The sequence below is a fragment of the Falco biarmicus genome, chromosome Z (assembly GCF_023638135.1).
Source record: "Falco biarmicus isolate bFalBia1 chromosome Z, bFalBia1.pri, whole genome shotgun sequence".
NCBI classification, from domain to species: Eukaryota; Metazoa; Chordata; class Aves; order Falconiformes; family Falconidae; genus Falco; species Falco biarmicus.
The window spans coordinates 45769-65128 of record NC_079311.1 but is presented as its reverse complement, the minus strand read 5'-3'; the positions used below and the strand labels follow the sequence as shown (position 1 = coordinate 65128).

The 19360-nt window shown below is 57.7% G+C and overlaps 3 protein-coding genes across 3 annotated transcripts; all 3 read left to right on the top strand.

Annotated features, from left to right (window-relative positions):
- Nucleotides 1-1664: 1664 nt before the first annotated feature.
- On the top strand, nt 1665-4231 carry LOC130142664 (acrosin-like). Its single transcript, XM_056324972.1, has 5 exons — nt 1665-1870; nt 2184-2384; nt 2724-2989; nt 3280-3425; nt 3884-4231. Exons 1-5 carry the CDS (start codon nt 1782-1784, stop codon nt 4229-4231), a joined length of 1050 nt encoding a protein of 349 aa, XP_056180947.1. The 5' UTR covers nt 1665-1781.
- A 4905-nt stretch (nt 4232-9136) lies between these two features.
- LOC130142662 (acrosin-like) lies at nt 9137-12516 on the top strand. Its single transcript, XM_056324971.1, has 6 exons — nt 9137-9342; nt 9656-9856; nt 10196-10461; nt 10752-10897; nt 11356-11617; nt 12422-12516. Exons 1-6 carry the CDS (start codon nt 9254-9256, stop codon nt 12514-12516), a joined length of 1059 nt encoding a protein of 352 aa, XP_056180946.1. The 5' UTR covers nt 9137-9253.
- Nucleotides 12517-16607: 4091 nt separating this feature from the next.
- On the top strand, nt 16608-19158 carry LOC130142661 (acrosin-like). The gene is made up of 5 exons (XM_056324970.1): nt 16608-16813; nt 17127-17327; nt 17667-17932; nt 18223-18368; nt 18811-19158. Exons 1-5 carry the CDS (start codon nt 16725-16727, stop codon nt 19156-19158), a joined length of 1050 nt encoding a protein of 349 aa, XP_056180945.1. The 5' UTR covers nt 16608-16724.
- Nucleotides 19159-19360: the final 202 nt, after the last annotated feature.

The following is a 19360-nucleotide window of genomic DNA, read 5'->3' as shown; positions in this document are numbered from 1 at the left end:
TGCATTAACATCATACAGAGGTAATCCCTTGTCCCCGATATCAAGGCTTTCAGTAAGATTCTTCATTCCCCACATACATTCACTTGTTTGCAAGTCAGGAAGGGCACACCAAGCCAGGATGTGTTCAGTTGCTGTGCTAAGGAGACCCACACATCAGTTGTTGGGTTGACTGGCGGCAGCAGCGCTCCCATGGTCCGGCACGCTAAGCTCAGGCCGCACACAGCGAGCAGGTATCCCATCGCGGACCTTCATCTGTAGAAACACAAGCATCACCTCTCCCCCAAGTTAACAATCCATGCGGTCCTGACCAATGCCTGGTATGAGGGTCTTTCCCACGTACTAAGACACCTTGGTGCTTTTGCTGCTTGTCACCAGTTGACACAAAATATCGTACAATGGGAGGCACCGCACGGTCGACAGAGATTTTCAAAAAGTTCAAAATATAGCATGCTTTCTCGGAACGTGCCTCTGGGTCATTCCCCTCATTCCCCTTTTCTGTTTTTCAAGCAGGCGTTTAAGAGTATCATTCATGCATTCAACGATGGCTTGGCCCGCAGGGGAATGGGGAATACCAAATTGCTGGGGATCCCCCACCGGCATTGTAATGAGTTACATCTGTTGTAACACCAGCGTTGGAAAGCTTGAAGGCCTCTGCCATTAACTCCAAAACGGGACACGGGGATACCGTTTGGACAGGCTGGACAGGCTGCAACAATGCTGCGTGCAGCAGCCTGAGAGAGACTCTTTTGGCCAAACTGTTGGTACAAGAATCGCCAATTCTGATGATAAAATTGGTGGGCTAACACGACCTGCAGGTGGGCCTCAGGAACAGGCACCGACAGAGCCACAGAACCTGGAGCATCAACTCCAGCATTGCCATCGATTGCAGAACCGCGTAGGGAAGTGTGGCCGTAACATGCATAACATAGAATGGAGAACGGCGTTTCCAAATCCCTTCCCGAACTACAGTCAAAATTGCCAAAAAGCTTAGGATGGGTGATACGGCCATGGACAGCCAGCTCCAACTGGGAAAGGAGGGCTGCCACACAGGCTGAATCAGTAATGAGATTAACAGGGCCTGGGAAATAAAGAAATGCCAAGGCCGCAGCCCGCAACGCCATGACTTGCGATGATCCTTCCTGATGCACAATTTGGGAAGGCCATTGCCCATTTTTTTCCAAGCCACTGCGGCTTTTCCCACTTTTCCAGACCCATCTGTAAATACCGTATCACCTTTGATTGGTGGTCTCCAACTCAGTTGCCGTGGCTGCAAAGTTAGATCTACAGTCATTGCCCAAAGTGGATGAGGTGGATGATGGTACTGAACTTGCACTTGAAAATTGCCAAGAGCCACTTGAAGGGCAGTAGAGCCTGACAGCGCCCATTCAGCGCAAAATTGTTGTACAGGGGCTATCACAACATGTGGAACACCTCCAGTCCACTCTAAATATCTTTTGGGGATTTTTACGATCAATTCAGTAACAAGTTCGTACCATCAAACCAGCAGATTTCATAGACTGCAAAGGCAAAGTGATCCCAGCTTCTGCCTCCACTCCTGCTTGGAACCCCTCCTATTGCCTCCCCTCCCTACCCTCACCCCCCCGTCCCACCCCCCCTGCCCCACCCCCACCCCCCCCGACACCACCACGCCCAGCACCCGGAACCAGGCACTCTGTGACATCAGTCCCACGTCCAAGGGAACCCCGGGCAACGGGAATCCTGCGGGCAGTCCGTCGGCAGCCGTACTGGTGGCGACAAGCCCTCGTCCTTGCAGCTGCCACATGTCGCTGGCAGCGATGGATTTTCTGCGTCTCCTCGTTGTCCTGCTGGCCGTGTGCTGTCCTGTGCACGGCACATGGGACAGCTGTGGGTAAGTGGCCCGAGGCTCTGGGAGGGAGTTGGGCAAGCCTTGTGGGCTTCACTGGAGGGGGCCTGCTTGTCCCCCGTGGCCACCCCCCAGGTTCCTGAAAGCCATGTGGGAGGCTCAGTGCCTTGACAGCAGCCAGGCCGCCGGCACAACTGGTCTGCGGGCTGAAGCAGAAAGCGGGGCGAGGGGAGCGGGTTTTGGCCCCACGGGTTTCCTCGGCCCGTCTGGCCATGCCTTGTGGGGAGGGAAGACGGCTGGCCTTCAGCCGCAACGGCGCAAGCCACCCAGCAGCACAGTAAGGAGTTTCTGGTTACAGAGGGAGCTGCGGGCTTCGTCCCATGGCTTTGCACTACGGCATGTCGCGCGTCGTGGGTGGCACAGATGCCCTGCCGGGGGCCTGGCCCTGGATCGTCAGCATCCAGGCTCTCGTGGAAGGAGGCACGGCGCACATCTGCGGGGGCTCCCTCATCAGCCCACAGTGGGTCCTCACAGCAGCCCACTGCTTCATCGAGGTCAGGTAAGGAGGACCAGGGCTCGGGGCTAGCCCCACAACACTAGCAGGTGCCCTGAGCGCAGCGGCACGTGCTACTGCCGTCCCCTTGCCCTGCAGGACGCCCAGTGCCTGGGCACTCCGGAGCCCCGCCGAGAGGCTGCTCAGGAGAAGGCTGGGCTCGTGCCACTGCTTCCCAGCAGCCTGCCGCTCAACGCTGCTTGAGCCCAAGGCACGCGAGGGCAGTCGCAGCCTCCCTAGCGCTGCTTGCCTCTCTCCCTCGTCGAGCAGAAGGCAGGGCAAGTGCCGGGCTGCTGCAGCACGTGGCTGCGCTCCCTCTGAGCCCTCTCTCCATCTGCCTTCCAGGGACATCACCGTCTTGCGCGTGGTGCTCGGTGCCACCCAGCTGACTCAGCTGGGCCCTGAGGCTCAGGTGCGCGCCGTCAGGCGGCTGCTGGTTCACCAGCACTACTGGAACGTCACGCAGAGGAACGACATTGCCTTGCTGGAGCTGGACCAGCCTGTCCAGTGCAACAGCTACGTACAGCTTGCCTGTGTGCCCGACGCCTCGCTGAGAGTCTCAGAGCTGACAGCCTGCTACGTCAGTGGCTGGGGTGCCAGGAAAGCAAGAGGTGAGTGGCCCAAACGCAGTGGCGGTGCCAGTGCAAGCTTGGCCAGCTTGGGGAAGGAGGATGCGCTTCCTGACGGCAGAGGCGAAAGCCAGTGTCAGGCTGTGGGGGCATATGCCTCTCTCTTCCAGAGAGGGGCCGGAGCCATTGACCCAGAGCAAGGCAGAAAGGCAAGAGCGGTCCAGCGCCTGTCGGCATGCAAAGCCGAGCCCCGGGGGAGCGCTTCAGCCAGACGCGGGAGGAGAACTGGCAATCAGCGGCTGGGTGTTCATTCCTTTCTGTGCTCTTCACAGCTGGAGGATCGGCATACGTGCTGCAGGAGGCCCAGGTCCACCTCATTGATGCCAGGGTCTGTAACAGCAGCGGCTGGTACAGGGGGGCCATCCACACCCACAACATGTGTGCTGGCTATCCGCAGGGCGGCATCGACACCTGCCAGGTAGGAGCGTGCTACAAGCCAAGCCCCGGCAGCACAGGCAGCCCCGCCACAACCGCCCAAACGTGCGCCATCACGGCCTTTTGCTGGCCACTCACACTCCCATGGCTGGGTCCCCACCGCTGAGGGCCTTACCCGCCCTTCCCCATGGGCAGGCCCTTGCCCAGGGCCTGCCCGCCTTGTCCCAGAGGCTTGGCACGCTGCCCAGAAGGCCCACGCGGTGCCCTTGGCAGCCCACAGCTCCACCATCCCAGCCGTCTGACACACCTTCACCACCACCGTGAAGAGCGGTGAGAGCGAGCCCTGCCTTACAGGCCCACCGCCCCCTGCCAGGCAAGCTTCTACAGAGCTTGGCTGGCCACTGAATGCAGCTCTGGCAGGTGCCGTGAGAGAGAAGGAGCCAGCCACCGGGCTGACGGTGGCCACCCAACAACCCCTTCGTCCTCTCTCCTGTGCTGCAGGGGGACAGCGGTGGGCCTCTCGTGTGCCAAGACAAGAGCGCCGACTACTTCTGGCTTGTTGGCGTGACCAGCTGGGGGACGGGCTGTGCGAGAGCAAGGAAGCCCGGAGTCTACACCTCCACCCAGCACTTCTACGACTGGATCCTGGCGCAGATGGGCCTGCGCCCAGCAGTAACCACTACTGCAAGGCCACAGCCAGTCTTCACCTACACCCCCGTTCAGAGGCCAAGGCCAAGGCCAAGGCCAACAGAATCGAGCCGGTTTCCACCCTGCCCGTTTCCAGTCCAGAAGCTGCTGGACTTCTTTACTCGGCTGCAGGAGCTCCTGCAGTACCTAAGGGCGAAATAGCTTGGAGCAGCACCGTGAGGAGCATGCAGGGCAGGCTGCAGCGCACGACGACCGTTTCCTGCTGGGGCAATCCCTGCTGATGAAAGGCAGCCTCAGTGACAAAGGCCTGCTCTGTCCTGCCCGCGCTGCTCACAACGGCAGAACTCAGCAGGCTGCCTTCTTGCAATAAAGTGTTTCCGTTGGCATGGCTAACCATGCGCCAGTGCACTGCAGTCTCCTGTGCGAGGCAAGGACTTCCAGAGCCGGCACCTGCCGAAGGAGGCAGGCTGCCAAGTCGGGCACAAAGGGTCACCGCAAAGGGCTGAAGCTCTGCCTGCTCCGAGAGAAGCATGAGGGAACAGTGGAAGGAAGGCAGGCAGGTCATAGGAGGGCTCAGGGCCTTGGGGGTGGCAGTTGGAAGCAGAGAATGCCTTGGGCTGGCTCCTGCTGGCATCCCTGTGGGCTTCTGTACGAGGCGCAAGCCAGCTTGAAAGTGGCCTCTCAGGGCCAGCTGGGCTTCAGGGGAAATCCACGAGCTGGGGCCTTTGCTCACGCCACGGAGTTCCTGGGCTTCCCCAGGCTGCTCTGCTTTCACAGCTGCACCATGTTTCCAAGCCCAAGCCTACGGCTGCAGTGGCTGCAGGGAGCGCCTTGAGCTTTGAGTGGGAGCAAAGAGGCTGCTGCTGCTGCTGCTCGGCAGTTGCCCCCCTCCCTGGCTGCCTCCTGGCTGTAGTAGCGGCCACGCTAGAGGAGCAACCGGAGGCCTGGGCCATACCAGGACCCCTATGGAGGGGTGCCGCGGGGACTCGAGTGGAATGGTCGAGACTAGGGGACCAGGCCCCCCGTCCGGTGGGCTTTTTTTGAGGGCTTGAGGCTCTGCAGAGGGGTCTGGGGTGCAACGAAGGCCTCAGAAGGGGGCCTGAGTGGACTAGAGAGAGCCTAAGGCAGCCTCCGGGTAGCCAGGGGAAAGGGTGCCCAGTGCCAGGTGGCCTCCACAGCCACCAGGGACCTGGGCACAGGCACCGTCACGTGGGGAGGCAGGGAGCGTGGCATGGGCTTGTTGTGCTCATCATCTCCTTGCCCCTTTGCAGTGCCTTGATCTTGCAGCTAGCCCAGCCACTGCCCCCCACCAGCACAGGGACCCTTGCACAGCACTCCAGCTTAAGATCACTGGCACCGGCTGCCCAGAGAGGCCTCTGGAGACATTCCAGCACCACCTGCACAGGATTTTGTGCAACCTGCTCTAGCACAGCCGGCTTTTGCAGGGCGTTGGACTGGATAATCTCCAGAGGTTCCCTCCAACAACGACCATTGTGTGATTCTGGGACTCGCGGCACTTTGGCTGAGGAAGAAGAGGTCAGGACCCTCAGGCCACCCGACACCTGACTGCCTTCCCAGTGCCTGTCCAAGAAACCTGCCAGTCCTCACTAACAGAAGTTGGACCTGCACACGTGGGCTTGCACATGTGCATGAGCACTGCAGGGCAACAGCCTTCTCTCTCTTCCCCGTCCTCTACCGCAGGGCGAGCGCAGATGTTCTGCCAAGGGAGCACCAGCCTGCACAGGCCACGCTGCTGTCGCTGTCATGCAGCGCCTCTTCTACCCCGGGCTCCCTCTACTGTGTCCCACACCACTGGCCTGGTGTGATGGCAGAGCCAGTGGCACTACCCTGTTGACGCAGAAGGCTCGGACACAACTGATACGACCAATGTGATCAAGTTGGTGCCACTTTATTAAGGGATACACAGCAATTCATACTCTACAGATGCTCTTAACAGACTCACAGCCATTTATACCCCCAGCTAAAAATACACACTCTACGCAGGCTTTGGTATGGAAAAGGTGATCGGTTAAAACGACTCGTTCACACGCTTCCACCTCCCCTAGGATTGGTCCCAGTGTGGTACCCACACGCTGCTCCCCCCTTGTGCAGGCATCCGGTTTTTCCTCACCTTTCTGTCCAGCTCTCTTATCTCTCTGGCGAGTACACAGTCTCTTTGTCTCTCTTGGCCTTGCATATGTCCTTCACAACACCTGCAGCTTGTTACAGCTGCGGCCTGCTCGGCCTGCTATTCCAACAAAGTTACGTGGTCTGCACTGCTCATAATATGTCCGTTGTCTTCCAGCCACTCCACAAATCCCCCTTTTTGTTTTTGAGCGATCCAGACCCCTTTTATCAATCTGTTCATCATTCTCATAAAGCAATTCCACACGCAGCCCATTATCACCAAAGAGATTACAATGGCAAATAACATCGTTAACCCGCGCAGAAACAAGTCTTTTAACCCTCCAGTAATTCCTAAACCCTGTAGCCAGTCCGTTAACCCGTTCTCAGCCTTGATGGCCTGTACGTTTTTTCTCAACTCTGCAAGCTGCTTATGAATAGAGTTTGAGCGATCAGTCAAATTCATACAACACGTTCCTTAGCGCTCTTCACTCTAGGCTACTCTCTACTGTTCATGCTGTTTCCTTATCTTCTAGAGGTGAGATCACATTCCTCCTTTGTTTCTGTTGCATCCTAGTTTCTTCTCATACTCCCTCAAAGTTATGAACTCTTTGCTGCAGGATCTCAGCTGCACATCGCCAAAGCAAGGCCACAACCTCACATTATCCCACTGTCTCTGTTCCGTACGATTCTACAATTACCGGGGCCCCCCTCCCCCTCCCCCTCCCCCCCCCCCCCCCCCCCTTTTTTTTTTTTTGAACAGCTAGTACCGGGTTTTCCATGTTCTGCAGGGCCCTTGCAAACATGACGGCAACCAAGGCAATAGCAAACAAACGATACTGCCAATTGAGTGAATGGATGCCAAAAAGGCTGACATTTTCTCAGGTTTTGATAACATGTTGCTGCAATGGGGTGCCTAAAATCCGCGCAGCATGTACCATCAAAATCCTCACAGCCATGTCCTTGAGCCAACAACAAAAAGCCAATACTTGCTCTGTTTTGTATGTAATAGCGGCCAATTTGACTCACGTTCTTAACTGCCTAACAAACAAGGTGATTTAACTCTTGAATGCTTTCCCTGCTGTTACTCCGGAGAAGAGGAGAACCACTGCAATACGTTCCCGTCAGTTCCATAAATCAACTACATCATTACCTGCTTCATCCAAAGCTATATTGCGTTTAAGCGCATTATGCTTATCAACATGTTCACGTGTTGATTTATGTGGGTGTCATGGTCCCATCGTAGCCTCCTACTACGTTAGCATCTACATAAAGACAACCATCGACATTCAAAGCGCAAACAATATCAGCTTCTTTTGCATTAACATCATACAGAGGTAATCCCTTGTCCCCGATATCAAGGCTTTCAGTAAGATTCTTCATTCCCCACATACATTCACTTGTTTGCAAGTCAGGAAGGGCACACCAAGCCAGGATGTGTTCAGTTGCTGTGCTAAGGAGACCCACACATCAGTTGTTGGGTTGACTGGCGGCAGCAGCGCTCCCACGGTCCGGCACGCTAAGCTCAGGCCGCACACAGCGAGCAGGTATCCCATCGCGGACCTTCATCTGTAGAAACACAAGCATCACCTCTCCCCCAAGTTAACAATCCATGCGGTCCTGACCAATGCCTGGTATGAGGGTCTTTCCCGCGTACTAAGACACCTTGGTGCTTTTGCTGCTTGTCACCAGTTGACACAAAATATCGTACAATGGGAGGCACCGCACGGTCGACAGAGATTTTCAAAAAGTTCAAAATATAGCATGCTTTCTCGGAACGTGCCTCTGGGTCATTCCCCTCATTCCCCTTTTCTGTTTTTCAAGCAGGCGTTTAAGAGTATCATTCATGCATTCAACGATGGCTTGGCCCGCAGGGGAATGGGGAATACCAAATTGCTGGGGATCCCCCACCGGCATTGTAATGAGTTACATCTGTTGTAACACCAGCGTTGGAAAGCTTGAAGGCCTCTGCCATTAACTCCAAAACGGGGCACGGGGATACCGTTTGGACAGGCTGGACAGGCTGCAACAATGCTGCGTGCAGCAGCCTGAGAGAGACTCTTTTGGCCAAACTGTTGGTACAAGAATCGCCAATTCTGATGGTAAAATTGGTGGGCTAACACGACCTGCAGGTGGGCCTCAGGAACAGGCACCGACAGAGCCACAGAACCTGGAGCATCAACTCCAGCATTGCCATCGATTGCAGAACCACGTAGGGAAGTGTGGCCGTAACATGCATAACATAGAATGGAGAACGGCGTTTCCAAATCCCTTCCCGAACTACAGTCAAAATTGCCAAAAAGCTTAGGATGGGTGATACGGCCATGGACAGCCAGCTCCAACTGGGAAAGGAGGGCTGCCACACAGGCTGAATCAGTAATGAGATTAACAGGGCCTGGGAAATAAAGAAATGCCAAGGCCGCAGCCCGCAACGCCATGACTTGCGATGATCCTTCCTGATGCACAATTTGGGAAGGCCATTGCCCATTTTTTTCCAAGCCACTGCGGCTTTTCCCACTTTTCCAGACCCATCTGTAAATACCGTATCACCTTTGATTGGTGGTCTCCAACTCAGTTGCCGTGGCTGCAAAGTTAGATCTACAGTCATTGCCCAAAGTGGATGAGGTGGATGATGGTACTGAACTTGCCCTTGAAAATTGCCAAGAGCCACTTGAAGGGCAGTAGAGCCTGACAGCGCCCATTCAGCGCAAAATTGTTGTACAGGGGCTATCACAACATGTGGAACACCTCCAGTCCACTCTAAATATCTTTTGGGGATTTTTACGATCAATTCAGTAACAAGTTCGTACCATCAAACCAGCAGATTTCATAGACTGCAAAGGCAAAGTGATCCCAGCTTCTGCCTCCACTCCTGCTTGGAACCCCTCCTATTGCCTCCCCTCCCTACCCTCACCCCCCCGCCCCACCCCCCCTGCCCCACCCCCCCCCCCCCCCGACACCACCACGCCCAGCACCCGGAACCAGGCACTCTGTGACATCAGTCCCACGTCCAAGGGAACCCCGGGCAACGGGAATCCTGCGGGCAGTCCGTCGGCAGCCGTACTGGTGGCGACAAGCCCTCGTCCTTGCAGCTGCCACATGTCGCTGGCAGCGATGGATTTTCTGCGTCTCCTCGTTGTCCTGCTGGCCGTGTGCTGTCCTGTGCACGGCACATGGGACAGCTGTGGGTAAGTGGCCCGAGGCTCTGGGAGGGAGTTGGGCAAGCCTTGTGGGCTTCACTGGAGGGGGCCTGCTTGTCCCCCGTGGCCACCCCCCAGGTTCCTGAAAGCCATGTGGGAGGCTCAGTGCCTTGACAGCAGCCAGGCCGCCGGCACAACTGGTCTGCGGGCTGAAGCAGAAAGCGGGGCGAGGGGAGCGGGTTTTGGCCCCACGGGTTTCCTCGGCCCGTCTGGCCATGCCTTGTGGGGAGGGAAGACGGCTGGCCTTCAGCCGCAACGGCGCAAGCCACCCAGCAGCACAGTAAGGAGTTTCTGGTTACAGAGGGAGCTGCGGGCTTCGTCCCATGGCTTTGCACTACGGCATGTCGCGCGTCGTGGGTGGCACAGATGCCCTGCCGGGGGCCTGGCCCTGGATCGTCAGCATCCAGGCTCTCGTGGAAGGAGGCACGGCGCACATCTGCGGGGGCTCCCTCATCAGCCCACAGTGGGTCCTCACAGCAGCCCACTGCTTCATCGAGGTCAGGTAAGGAGGACCAGGGCTCGGGGCTAGCCCCACAACACTAGCAGGTGCCCTGAGCGCAGCGGCACGTGCTACTGCCGTCCCCTTGCCCTGCAGGACGCCCAGTGCCTGGGCACTCCGGAGCCCCGCCGAGGGGCTGCTCAGGAGAAGGCTGGGCTCGTGCCACTGCTTCCCAGCAGCCTGCCGCTCAACGCTGCTTGAGCCCAAGGCACGCGAGGGCAGTCGCAGCCTCCCTAGCGCTGCTTGCCTCTCTCCCTCGTCGAGCAGAAGGCAGGGCAAGTGCCGGGCTGCTGCAGCACGTGGCTGCGCTCCCTCTGAGCCCTCTCTCCATCTGCCTTCCAGGGACATCACCGTCTTGCGCGTGGTGCTCGGTGCCACCCAGCTGACTCAGCTGGGCCCTGAGGCTCAGGTGCGCGCCGTCAGGCGGCTGCTGGTTCACCAGCACTACTGGAACGTCACGCAGAGGAACGACATTGCCTTGCTGGAGCTGGACCAGCCTGTCCAGTGCAACAGCTACGTACAGCTTGCCTGTGTGCCCGACGCCTCGCTGAGAGTCTCAGAGCTGACAGCCTGCTACGTCAGTGGCTGGGGTGCCAGGAAAGCAAGAGGTGAGTGGCCCAAACGCAGTGGCGGTGCCAGTGCAAGCTTGGCCAGCTTGGGGAAGGAGGATGCGCTTCCTGACGGCAGAGGCGAAAGCCAGTGTCAGGCTGTGGGGGCATATGCCTCTCTCTTCCAGAGAGGGGCCGGAGCCATTGACCCAGAGCAAGGCAGAAAGGCAAGAGCGGTCCAGCGCCTGTCGGCATGCAAAGCCGAGCCCCGGGGGAGCGCTTCAGCCAGACGCGGGAGGAGAACTGGCAATCAGCGGCTGGGTGTTCATTCCTTTCTGTGCTCTTCACAGCTGGAGGATCGGCATACGTGCTGCAGGAGGCCCAGGTCCACCTCATTGATGCCAGGGTCTGTAACAGCAGCGGCTGGTACAGGGGGGCCATCCACACCCACAACATGTGTGCTGGCTATCCGCAGGGCGGCATCGACACCTGCCAGGTAGGAGCGTGCTACAAGCCAAGCCCCGGCAGCACAGGCAGCCCCGCCACAACCGCCCAAACGTGCGCCATCACGGCCTTTTGCTGGCCACTCACACTCCCATGGCTGGGTCCCCACCGCTGAGGGCCTTACCCGCCCTTCCCCATGGGCAGGCCCTTGCCCAGGGCCTGCCCGCCTTGTCCCAGAGGCTTGGCACGCTGCCCAGAAGGCCCACGCGGTGCCCTTGGCAGCCCACAGCTCCACCATCCCAGCCGTCTGACACACCTTCACCACCACCGTGAAGAGCGGTGAGAGCGAGCCCTGCCTTACAGGCCCACTGCCCCCTGCCAGGCAAGCTTCTACAGAGCTTGGCTGGCCACTGAATGCAGCTCTGGCAGGTGCCGTGAGAGAGAAGGAGCCAGCCACCGGGCTGACGGTGGCCACCCAACAACCCCTTCGTCCTCTCTCCTGTGCTGCAGGGGGACAGCGGTGGGCCTCTCGTGTGCCAAGACAAGAGCGCCGACTACTTCTGGCTTGTTGGCGTGACCAGCTGGGGGACGGGCTGTGCGAGAGCAAGGAAGCCCGGAGTCTACACCTCCACCCAGCACTTCTACGACTGGATCCTGGCGCAGATGGGCCTGCGCCCAGCAGTAACCACTACTGCAAGGCCACAGCCAGTCTTCACCTACACCCCCGTTCAGAGGCCAAGGCCAAGGCCAAGGCCAAGGCCAACAGAATCGAGCCGGTTTCCACCCTGCCCGTTTCCAGTCCAGAAGCTGCTGGACTTCTTTACTCGGCTGCAGGAGCTCCTGCAGTACCTAAGGGCGAAATAGCTTGGAGCAGCACCGTGAGGAGCATGCAGGGCAGGCTGCAGCGCACGACGACCGTTTCCTGCTGGGGCAATCCCTGCTGATGAAAGGCAGCCTCAGTGACAAAGGCCTGCTCTGTCCTGCCCGCGCTGCTCACAACGGCAGAACTCAGCAGGCTGCCTTCTTGCAATAAAGTGTTTCCGTTGGCATGGCTAACCATGCGCCAGTGCACTGCAGTCTCCTGTGCGAGGCAAGGACTTCCAGAGCCGGCACCTGCCGAAGGAGGCAGGCTGCCAAGTCGGGCACAAAGGGTCACCGCAAAGGGCTGAAGCTCTGCCTGCTCCGAGAGAAGCATGAGGGAACAGTGGAAGGAAGGCAGGCAGGTCATAGGAGGGCTCAGGGCCTTGGGGGTGGCAGTTGGAAGCAGAGAATGCCTTGGGCTGGCTCCTGCTGGCATCCCTGTGGGCTTCTGTACGAGGCGCAAGCCAGCTTGAAAGTGGCCTCTCAGGGCCAGCTGGGCTTCAGGGGAAATCCACGAGCTGGGGCCTTTGCTCACGCCACGGAGTTCCTGGGCTTCCCCAGGCTGCTCTGCTTTCACAGCTGCACCATGTTTCCAAGCCCAAGCCTACGGCTGCAGTGGCTGCAGGGAGCGCCTTGAGCTTTGAGTGGGAGCAAAGAGGCTGCTGCTGCTGCTGCTCGGCAGTTGCCCCCCTCCCTGGCTGCCTCCTGGCTGTAGTAGCGGCCACGCTAGAGGAGCAACCGGAGGCCTGGGCCATACCAGACCCCTATGGAGGGGTGCTGCGGGGACTCGAGTGGAATGGTCGAGACTAGGGGACCAGGCCCCCCGTCCGGTGGGCTTTTTTTGAGGGCTTGAGGCTCTGCAGAGGGGTCTGGGGTGCAACGAAGGCCTCAGAAGGGGGCCTGAGTGGACTAGAGAGAGCCTAAGGCAGCCTCCGGGTAGCCAGGGGAAAGGGTGCCCAGTGCCAGGTGGCCTCCACAGCCACCAGGGACCTGGGCACAGGCACCGTCACGTGGGGAGGCAGGGAGCGTGGCATGGGCTTGTTGTGCTCATCATCTCCTTGCCCCTTTGCAGTGCCTTGATCTTGCAGCTAGCCCAGGCACTGCCCCCCACCAGCACAGGGACCCTTGCACAGCACTCCAGCTTAAGATCACTGGCACCGGCTGCCCAGAGAGGCCTCTGGAGACATTCCAGCACCACCTGCACAGGATTTTGTGCAACCTGCTCTAGCACAGCCTGCTTTTGCAGGGCGTTGGACTGGATAATCTCCAGAGGTTCCCTCCAACAACGACCATTGTGTGATTCTGGGACTCGCGGCACTTTGGCTGAGGAAGAAGAGGTCAGGACCCTCAGGCCACCCGACACCTGACTGCCTTCCCAGTGCCTGTCCAAGAAACCTGCCAGTCCTCACTAACAGAAGTTGGACCTGCACACGTGGGCTTGCACATGTGCATGAGCACTGCAGGGCAACAGCCTTCTCTCTCTTCCCCGTCCTCTACCGCAGGGCGAGCGCAGATGTTCTGCCAAGGGAGCACCAGCCTGCACAGGCCCCGCTGCTGTCGCTGTCATGCAGCGCCTCTTCTACCCCGGGCTCCCTCTACTGTGTCCCACACCACTGGCCTGGTGTGATGGCAGAGCCAGTGGCACTACCCTGTTGACGCAGAAGGCTCGGACACAACTGATACGACCAATGTGATCAAGTTGGTGCCACTTTATTAAGGGATACACAGCAATTCATACTCTACAGATGCTCTTAACAGACTCACAGCCATTTATACCCCCAGCTAAAAATACACACTCTACGCAGGCTTTGGTATGGAAAAGGCGATCGGTTAAAACGACTCGTTCACACGCTTCCACCTCCCCTAGGATTGGTCCCAGTGTGGTGCCCACACGCTGCTCCCCCCTTGTGCAGGCATCCGGTTTTTCCTCACCTTTCTGTCCAGCTCTCTTATCTCTCTGGCGAGTACACAGTCTCTTTGTCTCTCTTGGCCTTGCATATGTCCTTCACAACACCTGCAGCTTGTTACAGCTGCGGCCTGCTCGGCCTGCTATTCCAACAAAGTTACGTGGTCTGCACTGCTCATAATATGTCCGTTGTCTTCCAGCCACTCCACAAATCCCCCTTTTTGTTTTTGAGCGATCCAGACCCCTTTTATCAATCTGTTCATCATTCTCATAAAGCAATTCCACACGCAGCCCATTATCACCAAAGAGATTACAATGGCAAATAACATCGTTAACCCGCGCAGAAACAAGTCTTTTAACCCTCCAGTAATTCCTAAACCCTGTAGCCAGTCCGTTAACCCGTTCTCAGCCTTGATGGCCTGTACGTTTTTTCTCAACTCTGCAAGCTGCTTATGAATAGAGTTTGAGCGATCAGTCAAATTCATACAACACGTTCCTTAGCGCTCTTCACTCTAGGCTACTCTCTACTGTTCATGCTGTTTCCTTATCTTCTAGAGGTGAGATCACATTCCTCCTTTGTTTCTGTTGCATCCTAGTTTCTTCTCATACTCCCTCAAAGTTATGAACTCTTTGCTGCAGGATCTCAGCTGCACATCGCCAAAGCAAGGCCACAACCTCACATTATCCCACCGTCTCTGTTCCATATGATTCTACAATTACCGGGGGCCCCCTCACCCTCCCCCTCCCCCCCCCCCTTTTTTTTTTTTTTTGAACAGCTAGTACCGGGTTTTCCATGTTCTGCAGGGCCCTTGCAAACATGACGGCAACCAAGGCAATAGCAAACAAACGATACTGCCAATTGAGTGAATGGATGCCAAAAAGGCTGACATTTTCTCAGGTTTTGATAACATGTTGCTGCAATGGGGCGCCTAAAATCCGCGCAGCATGTACCATCAAAATCCTCACAGCCATGTCCTTGAGCCAACAACAAAAAGCCAATACTTGCTCTGTTTTGTATGTAATAGCGGCCAATTTGACTCACGTTCTTAACTGCCTAACAAACAAGGTGATTTAACTCTTGAATGCTTTCCCTGCTGTTACTCCGGAGAAGAGAAGAACCACTGCAATACGTTCCCGTCAGTTCCATAAATCAACTACATCATTACCTGCTTCATCCAAAGCTATATTGCGTTTAAGCGCATTATGCTTATCAACATGTTCACGTGTTGATTTATGTGGGTGTCATGGTCCCATCGTAGCCTCCTACTACGTTAGCATCTACATAAAGACAACTATCGACATTCAAAGCGCAAACAATATCAGCTTCTTTTGCATTAACATCATACAGAGGTAATCCCTTGTCCCCGATATCAAGGCTTTCAGTAAGATTCTTCATTCCCCACATACATTCACTTGTTTGCAAGTCAGGAAGGGCACACCAAGCCAGGATGTGTTCAGTTGCTGTGCTAAGGAGACCCACACATCAGTTGTTGGGTTGACTGGCGGCAGCAGCGCTCCCACGGTCCGGCACGCTAAGCTCAGGCCGCACACAGCGAGCAGGTATCCCATCGCGGACCTTCATCTGTAGAAACACAAGCATCACCTCTCCCCCAAGTTAACAATCCATGCGGTCCTGACCAATGCCTGGTATGAGGGTCTTTCCCGCGTACTAAGACACCTTGGTGCTTTTGCTGCTTGTCACCAGTTGACACAAAATATCGTACAATGGGAGGCACCGCACGGTCGACAGAGATTTTCAAAAAGTTCAAAATATAGCATGCTTTCTCGGAACGTGCCTCTGGGTCATTCCCCTCATTCCCCTTTTCTGTTTTTCAAGCAGGCGTTTAAGAGTATCATTCATGCATTCAACGATGGCTTGGCCCGCAGGGGAATGGGGAATACCAAATTGCTGGGGATCCCCCACCGGCATTGTAATGAGTTACATCTGTTGTAACACCAGCGTTGGAAAGCTTGAAGGCCTCTGCCATTAACTCCAAAACGGGGCACGGGGATACCGTTTGGACAGGCTGGACAGGCTGCAACAATGCTGCGTGCAGCAGCCTGAGAGAGACTCTTTTGGCCAAACTGTTGGTACAAGAATCGCCAATTCTGATGATAAAATTGGTGGGCTAACACGACCTGCAGGTGGGCCTCAGGAACAGGCACCGACAGAGCCACAGAACCTGGAGCATCAACTCCAGCATTGCCATCGATTGCAGAACCGCGTAGGGAAGTGTGGCCGTAACATGCATAACATAGAATGGAGAACGGCGTTTCCAAATCCCTTCCCGAACTACAGTCAAAATTGCCAAAAAGCTTAGGATGGGTGATACGGCCATGGACAGCCAGCTCCAACTGGGAAAGGAGGGCTGCCACACAGGCTGAATCAGTAATGAGATTAACAGGGCCTGGGAAATAAAGAAATGCCAAGGCCGCAGCCCGCAACGCCATGACTTGCGATGATCCTTCCTGATGCACAATTTGGGAAGGCCATTGCCCATTTTTTTCCAAGCCACTGCGGCTTTTCCCACTTTTCCAGACCCATCTGTAAATACCGTATCACCTTTGATTGGTGGTCTCCAACTCAGTTGCCGTGGCTGCAAAGTTAGATCTACAGTCATTGCCCAAAGTGGATGAGGTGGATGATGGTACTGAACTTGCCCTTGAAAATTGCCAAGAGCCACTTGAAGGGCAGTAGAGTCTGACAGCGCCCATTCAGCGCAAAATTGTTGTACAGGGGCTATCACAACATGTGGAACACCTCCAGTCCACTCTAAATATCTTTTGGGGATTTTTACGATCAATTCAGTAACAAGTTCGTACCATCAAACCAGCAGATTTCATAGACTGCAAAGGCAAAGTGATCCCAGCTTCTGCCTCCACTCCTGCTTGGAGCCCCTCCTATTGCCTCCCCTCCCTACCCTCACCCCCCCGCCCCACCCCCCCTGCCCCACCCCCCCCCCCCCCCGACACCACCACGCCCAGCACCCGGAACCAGGCACTCTGTGACATCAGTCCCACGTCCAAGGGAACCCCGGGCAACGGGAATCCTGCGGGCAGTCCGTCGGCAGCCGTACTGGTGGCGACAAGCCCTCGTCCTTGCAGCTGCCACATGTCGCTGGCAGCGATGGATTTTCTGCGTCTCCTCGTTGTCCTGCTGGCCGTGTGCTGTCCTGTGCACGGCACATGGGACAGCTGTGGGTAAGTAGCCCGAGGCTCTGGGAGGGAGTTGGGCAAGCCTTGTGGGCTTCACTGGAGGGGGCCTGCTTGTCCCCCGTGGCCACCCCCCAGGTTCCTGAAAGCCATGTGGGAGGCTCAGTGCCTTGACAGCAGCCAGGCCGCCGGCACAACTGGTCTGCGGGCTGAAGCAGAAAGCGGGGCGAGGGGAGCGGGTTTTGGCCCCACGGGTTTCCTCGGCCCGTCTGGCCATGCCTTGTGGGGAGGGAAGACGGCTGGCCTTCAGCCGCAACGGCGCAAGCCACCCAGCAGCACAGTAAGGAGTTTCTGGTTACAGAGGGAGCTGCGGGCTTCGTCCCATGGCTTTGCACTACGGCATGTCGCGCGTCGTGGGTGGCACAGATGCCCTGCCGGGGGCCTGGCCCTGGATCGTCAGCATCCAGGCTCTCGTGGAAGGAGGCACGGCGCACATCTGCGGGGGCTCCCTCATCAGCCCACAGTGGGTCCTCACAGCAGCCCACTGCTTCATCGAGGTCAGGTAAGGAGGACCAGGGCTCGGGGCTAGCCCCACAACACTAGCAGGTGCCCTGAGCGCAGCGGCACGTGCTACTGCCGTCCCCTTGCCCTGCAGGACGCCCAGTGCCTGGGCACTCCGGAGCCCCGCCGAGAGGCTGCTCAGGAGAAGGCTGGGCTCGTGCCACTGCTTCCCAGCAGCCTCCCGCTCAACGCTGCTTGAGCCCAAGGCACGCGAGGGCAGTCGCAGCCTCCCTAGCGCTGCTTGCCTCTCTCCCTCGTCGAGCAGAAGGCAGGGCAAGTGCCGGGCTGCTGCAGCACGTGGCTGCGCTCCCTCTGAGCCCTCTCTCCATCTGCCTTCCAGGGACATCACCGTCTTGCGCGTGGTGCTCGGTGCCACCCAGCTGACTCAGCTGGGCCCTGAGGCTCAGGTGCGCGCCGTCAGGCGGCTGCTGGTTCACCAGCACTACTGGAACGTCACGCAGAGGAACGACATTGCCTTGCTGGAGCTGGACCAGCCTGTCCAGTGCAACAGCTACGTACAGCTTGCCTGTGTGCCCGACGCCTCGCTGAGAGTCTCAGAGCTGACAGCCTGCTACGTCAGTGGCTGGGGTGCCAGGAAAGCAAGAGGTGAGTGGCCCAAACGCAGTGGCGGTGCCAGTGCAAGCTTGGCCAGCTTGGGGAAGGAGGATGCGCTTCCTGACAGCAGAGGCGAAAGCCAGTGTCAGGCTGTGGGGGCATATGCCTCTCTCTTCCAGAGAGGGGCCGGAGCCATTGACCCAGAGCAAGGCAGAAAGGCAAGAGCGGTCCAGCGCCTGTCGGCATGCAAAGCCGAGCCCCGGGGGAGCGCTTCAGCCAGACGCGGGAGGAGAACTGGCAATCAGCGGCTGGGTGTTCATTCCTTTCTGTGCTCTTCACAGCTGGAGGATCGGCATACGTGCTGCAGGAAGCCCAGGTCCACCTCATTGATGCCAGGGTCTGTAACAGCAGCGGCTGGTACAGGGGGGCCATCCACACCCACAACATGTGTGCTGGCTATCCGCAGGGCGGCATCGACACCTGCCAGGTAGGAGCGTGCTACAAGCCAAGCCCCGGCAGCACAGGCAGCCCCGCCACAACCGCCCAAACGTGCGCCATCACGGCCTTTTGCTGGCCACTCACACTCCCATGGCTGGGTCCCCACCGCTGAGGGCCTTACCCGCCCTTCCCCATGGGCAGGCCCCGCCTTGTCCCAGAGGCTTGGCACGCTGCCCAGAAGGCCCACGCGGTGCCCTTGGCAGCCCACAGCTCCACCATCCCAGCCGTCTGACACACCTTCACCACCACCGTGAAGAGCGGTGAGAGCGAGCCCTGCCTTACAGGCCCACCGCCCCCTGCCAGGCAAGCTTCTACAGAGCTTGGCTGGCCACTGAATGCAGCTCTGGCAGGTGCCGTGAGAGAGAAGGAGCCAGCCACCGGGCTGACGGTGGCCACCCAACAACCCCTTCGTCCTCTCTCCTGTGCTGCAGGGGGACAGCGGTGGGCCTCTCGTGTGCCAAGACAAGAGCGCCGACTACTTCTGGCTTGTTGGCGTGACCAGCTGGGGGACGGGCTGTGCGAGAGCAAGGAAGCCCGGAGTCTACACCTCCACCCAGCACTTCTACGACTGGATCCTGGCGCAGATGGGCCTGCGCCCAGCAGTAACCACTACTGCAAGGCCACAGCCAGTCTTCACCTACACCCCCGTTCAGAGGCCAAGGCCAAGGCCAAGGCCAACAGAATCGAGCCGGTTTCCACCCTGCCCGTTTCCAGTCCAGAAGCTGCTGGACTTCTTTACTCGGCTGCAGGAGCTCCTGCAGTACCTAAGGGCGAAATAGCTTGGAGCAGCACCGTGAGCAGCATGCAGGGCAGGCTGCAGCGCACGACGACCGTTTCCTGCTGGGGCAATCCCTGCTGATGAAAGGCAGCCTCAGTGACAAAGGCCTGCTCTGTCCTGCCCGCGCTGCTCACAACGGCAGAACTCAGCAGGCTGCCTTCTTGCAATAAAGTGTTTCCGTTGGCATGGCTAACCATGCGCCA

What these genes read in the sequence shown, in the direction of transcription:
- LOC130142664 (XM_056324972.1), top strand. Translation starts at nt 1,782, where the DNA reads ATGTCGCTGGCAGCGATGGATTTTCTGCGTCTCCTCGTTGTCCTGCTG. An exon ending in GGGTGCCAGGAAAGCAAGAG is followed by an intron (nt 2,990 to 3,279) that starts GTGAGTGGCCCA and finishes TGCTCTTCACAG; the next exon opens with CTGGAGGATCGGCATACGTG. An exon ending in GCGGCATCGACACCTGCCAG is followed by an intron (nt 3,426 to 3,883) that starts GTAGGAGCGTGC and finishes CCTGTGCTGCAG; the next exon opens with GGGGACAGCGGTGGGCCTCT.
- LOC130142662 (XM_056324971.1), top strand. Translation starts at nt 9,254, where the DNA reads ATGTCGCTGGCAGCGATGGATTTTCTGCGTCTCCTCGTTGTCCTGCTG. An exon ending in GGGTGCCAGGAAAGCAAGAG is followed by an intron (nt 10,462 to 10,751) that starts GTGAGTGGCCCA and finishes TGCTCTTCACAG; the next exon opens with CTGGAGGATCGGCATACGTG. An exon ending in GCGGCATCGACACCTGCCAG is followed by an intron (nt 10,898 to 11,355) that starts GTAGGAGCGTGC and finishes CCTGTGCTGCAG; the next exon opens with GGGGACAGCGGTGGGCCTCT.
- LOC130142661 (XM_056324970.1), top strand. Translation starts at nt 16,725, where the DNA reads ATGTCGCTGGCAGCGATGGATTTTCTGCGTCTCCTCGTTGTCCTGCTG. An exon ending in CACTGCTTCATCGAGGTCAG is followed by an intron (nt 17,328 to 17,666) that starts GTAAGGAGGACC and finishes TCTGCCTTCCAG; the next exon opens with GGACATCACCGTCTTGCGCG. An exon ending in GCGGCATCGACACCTGCCAG is followed by an intron (nt 18,369 to 18,810) that starts GTAGGAGCGTGC and finishes CCTGTGCTGCAG; the next exon opens with GGGGACAGCGGTGGGCCTCT.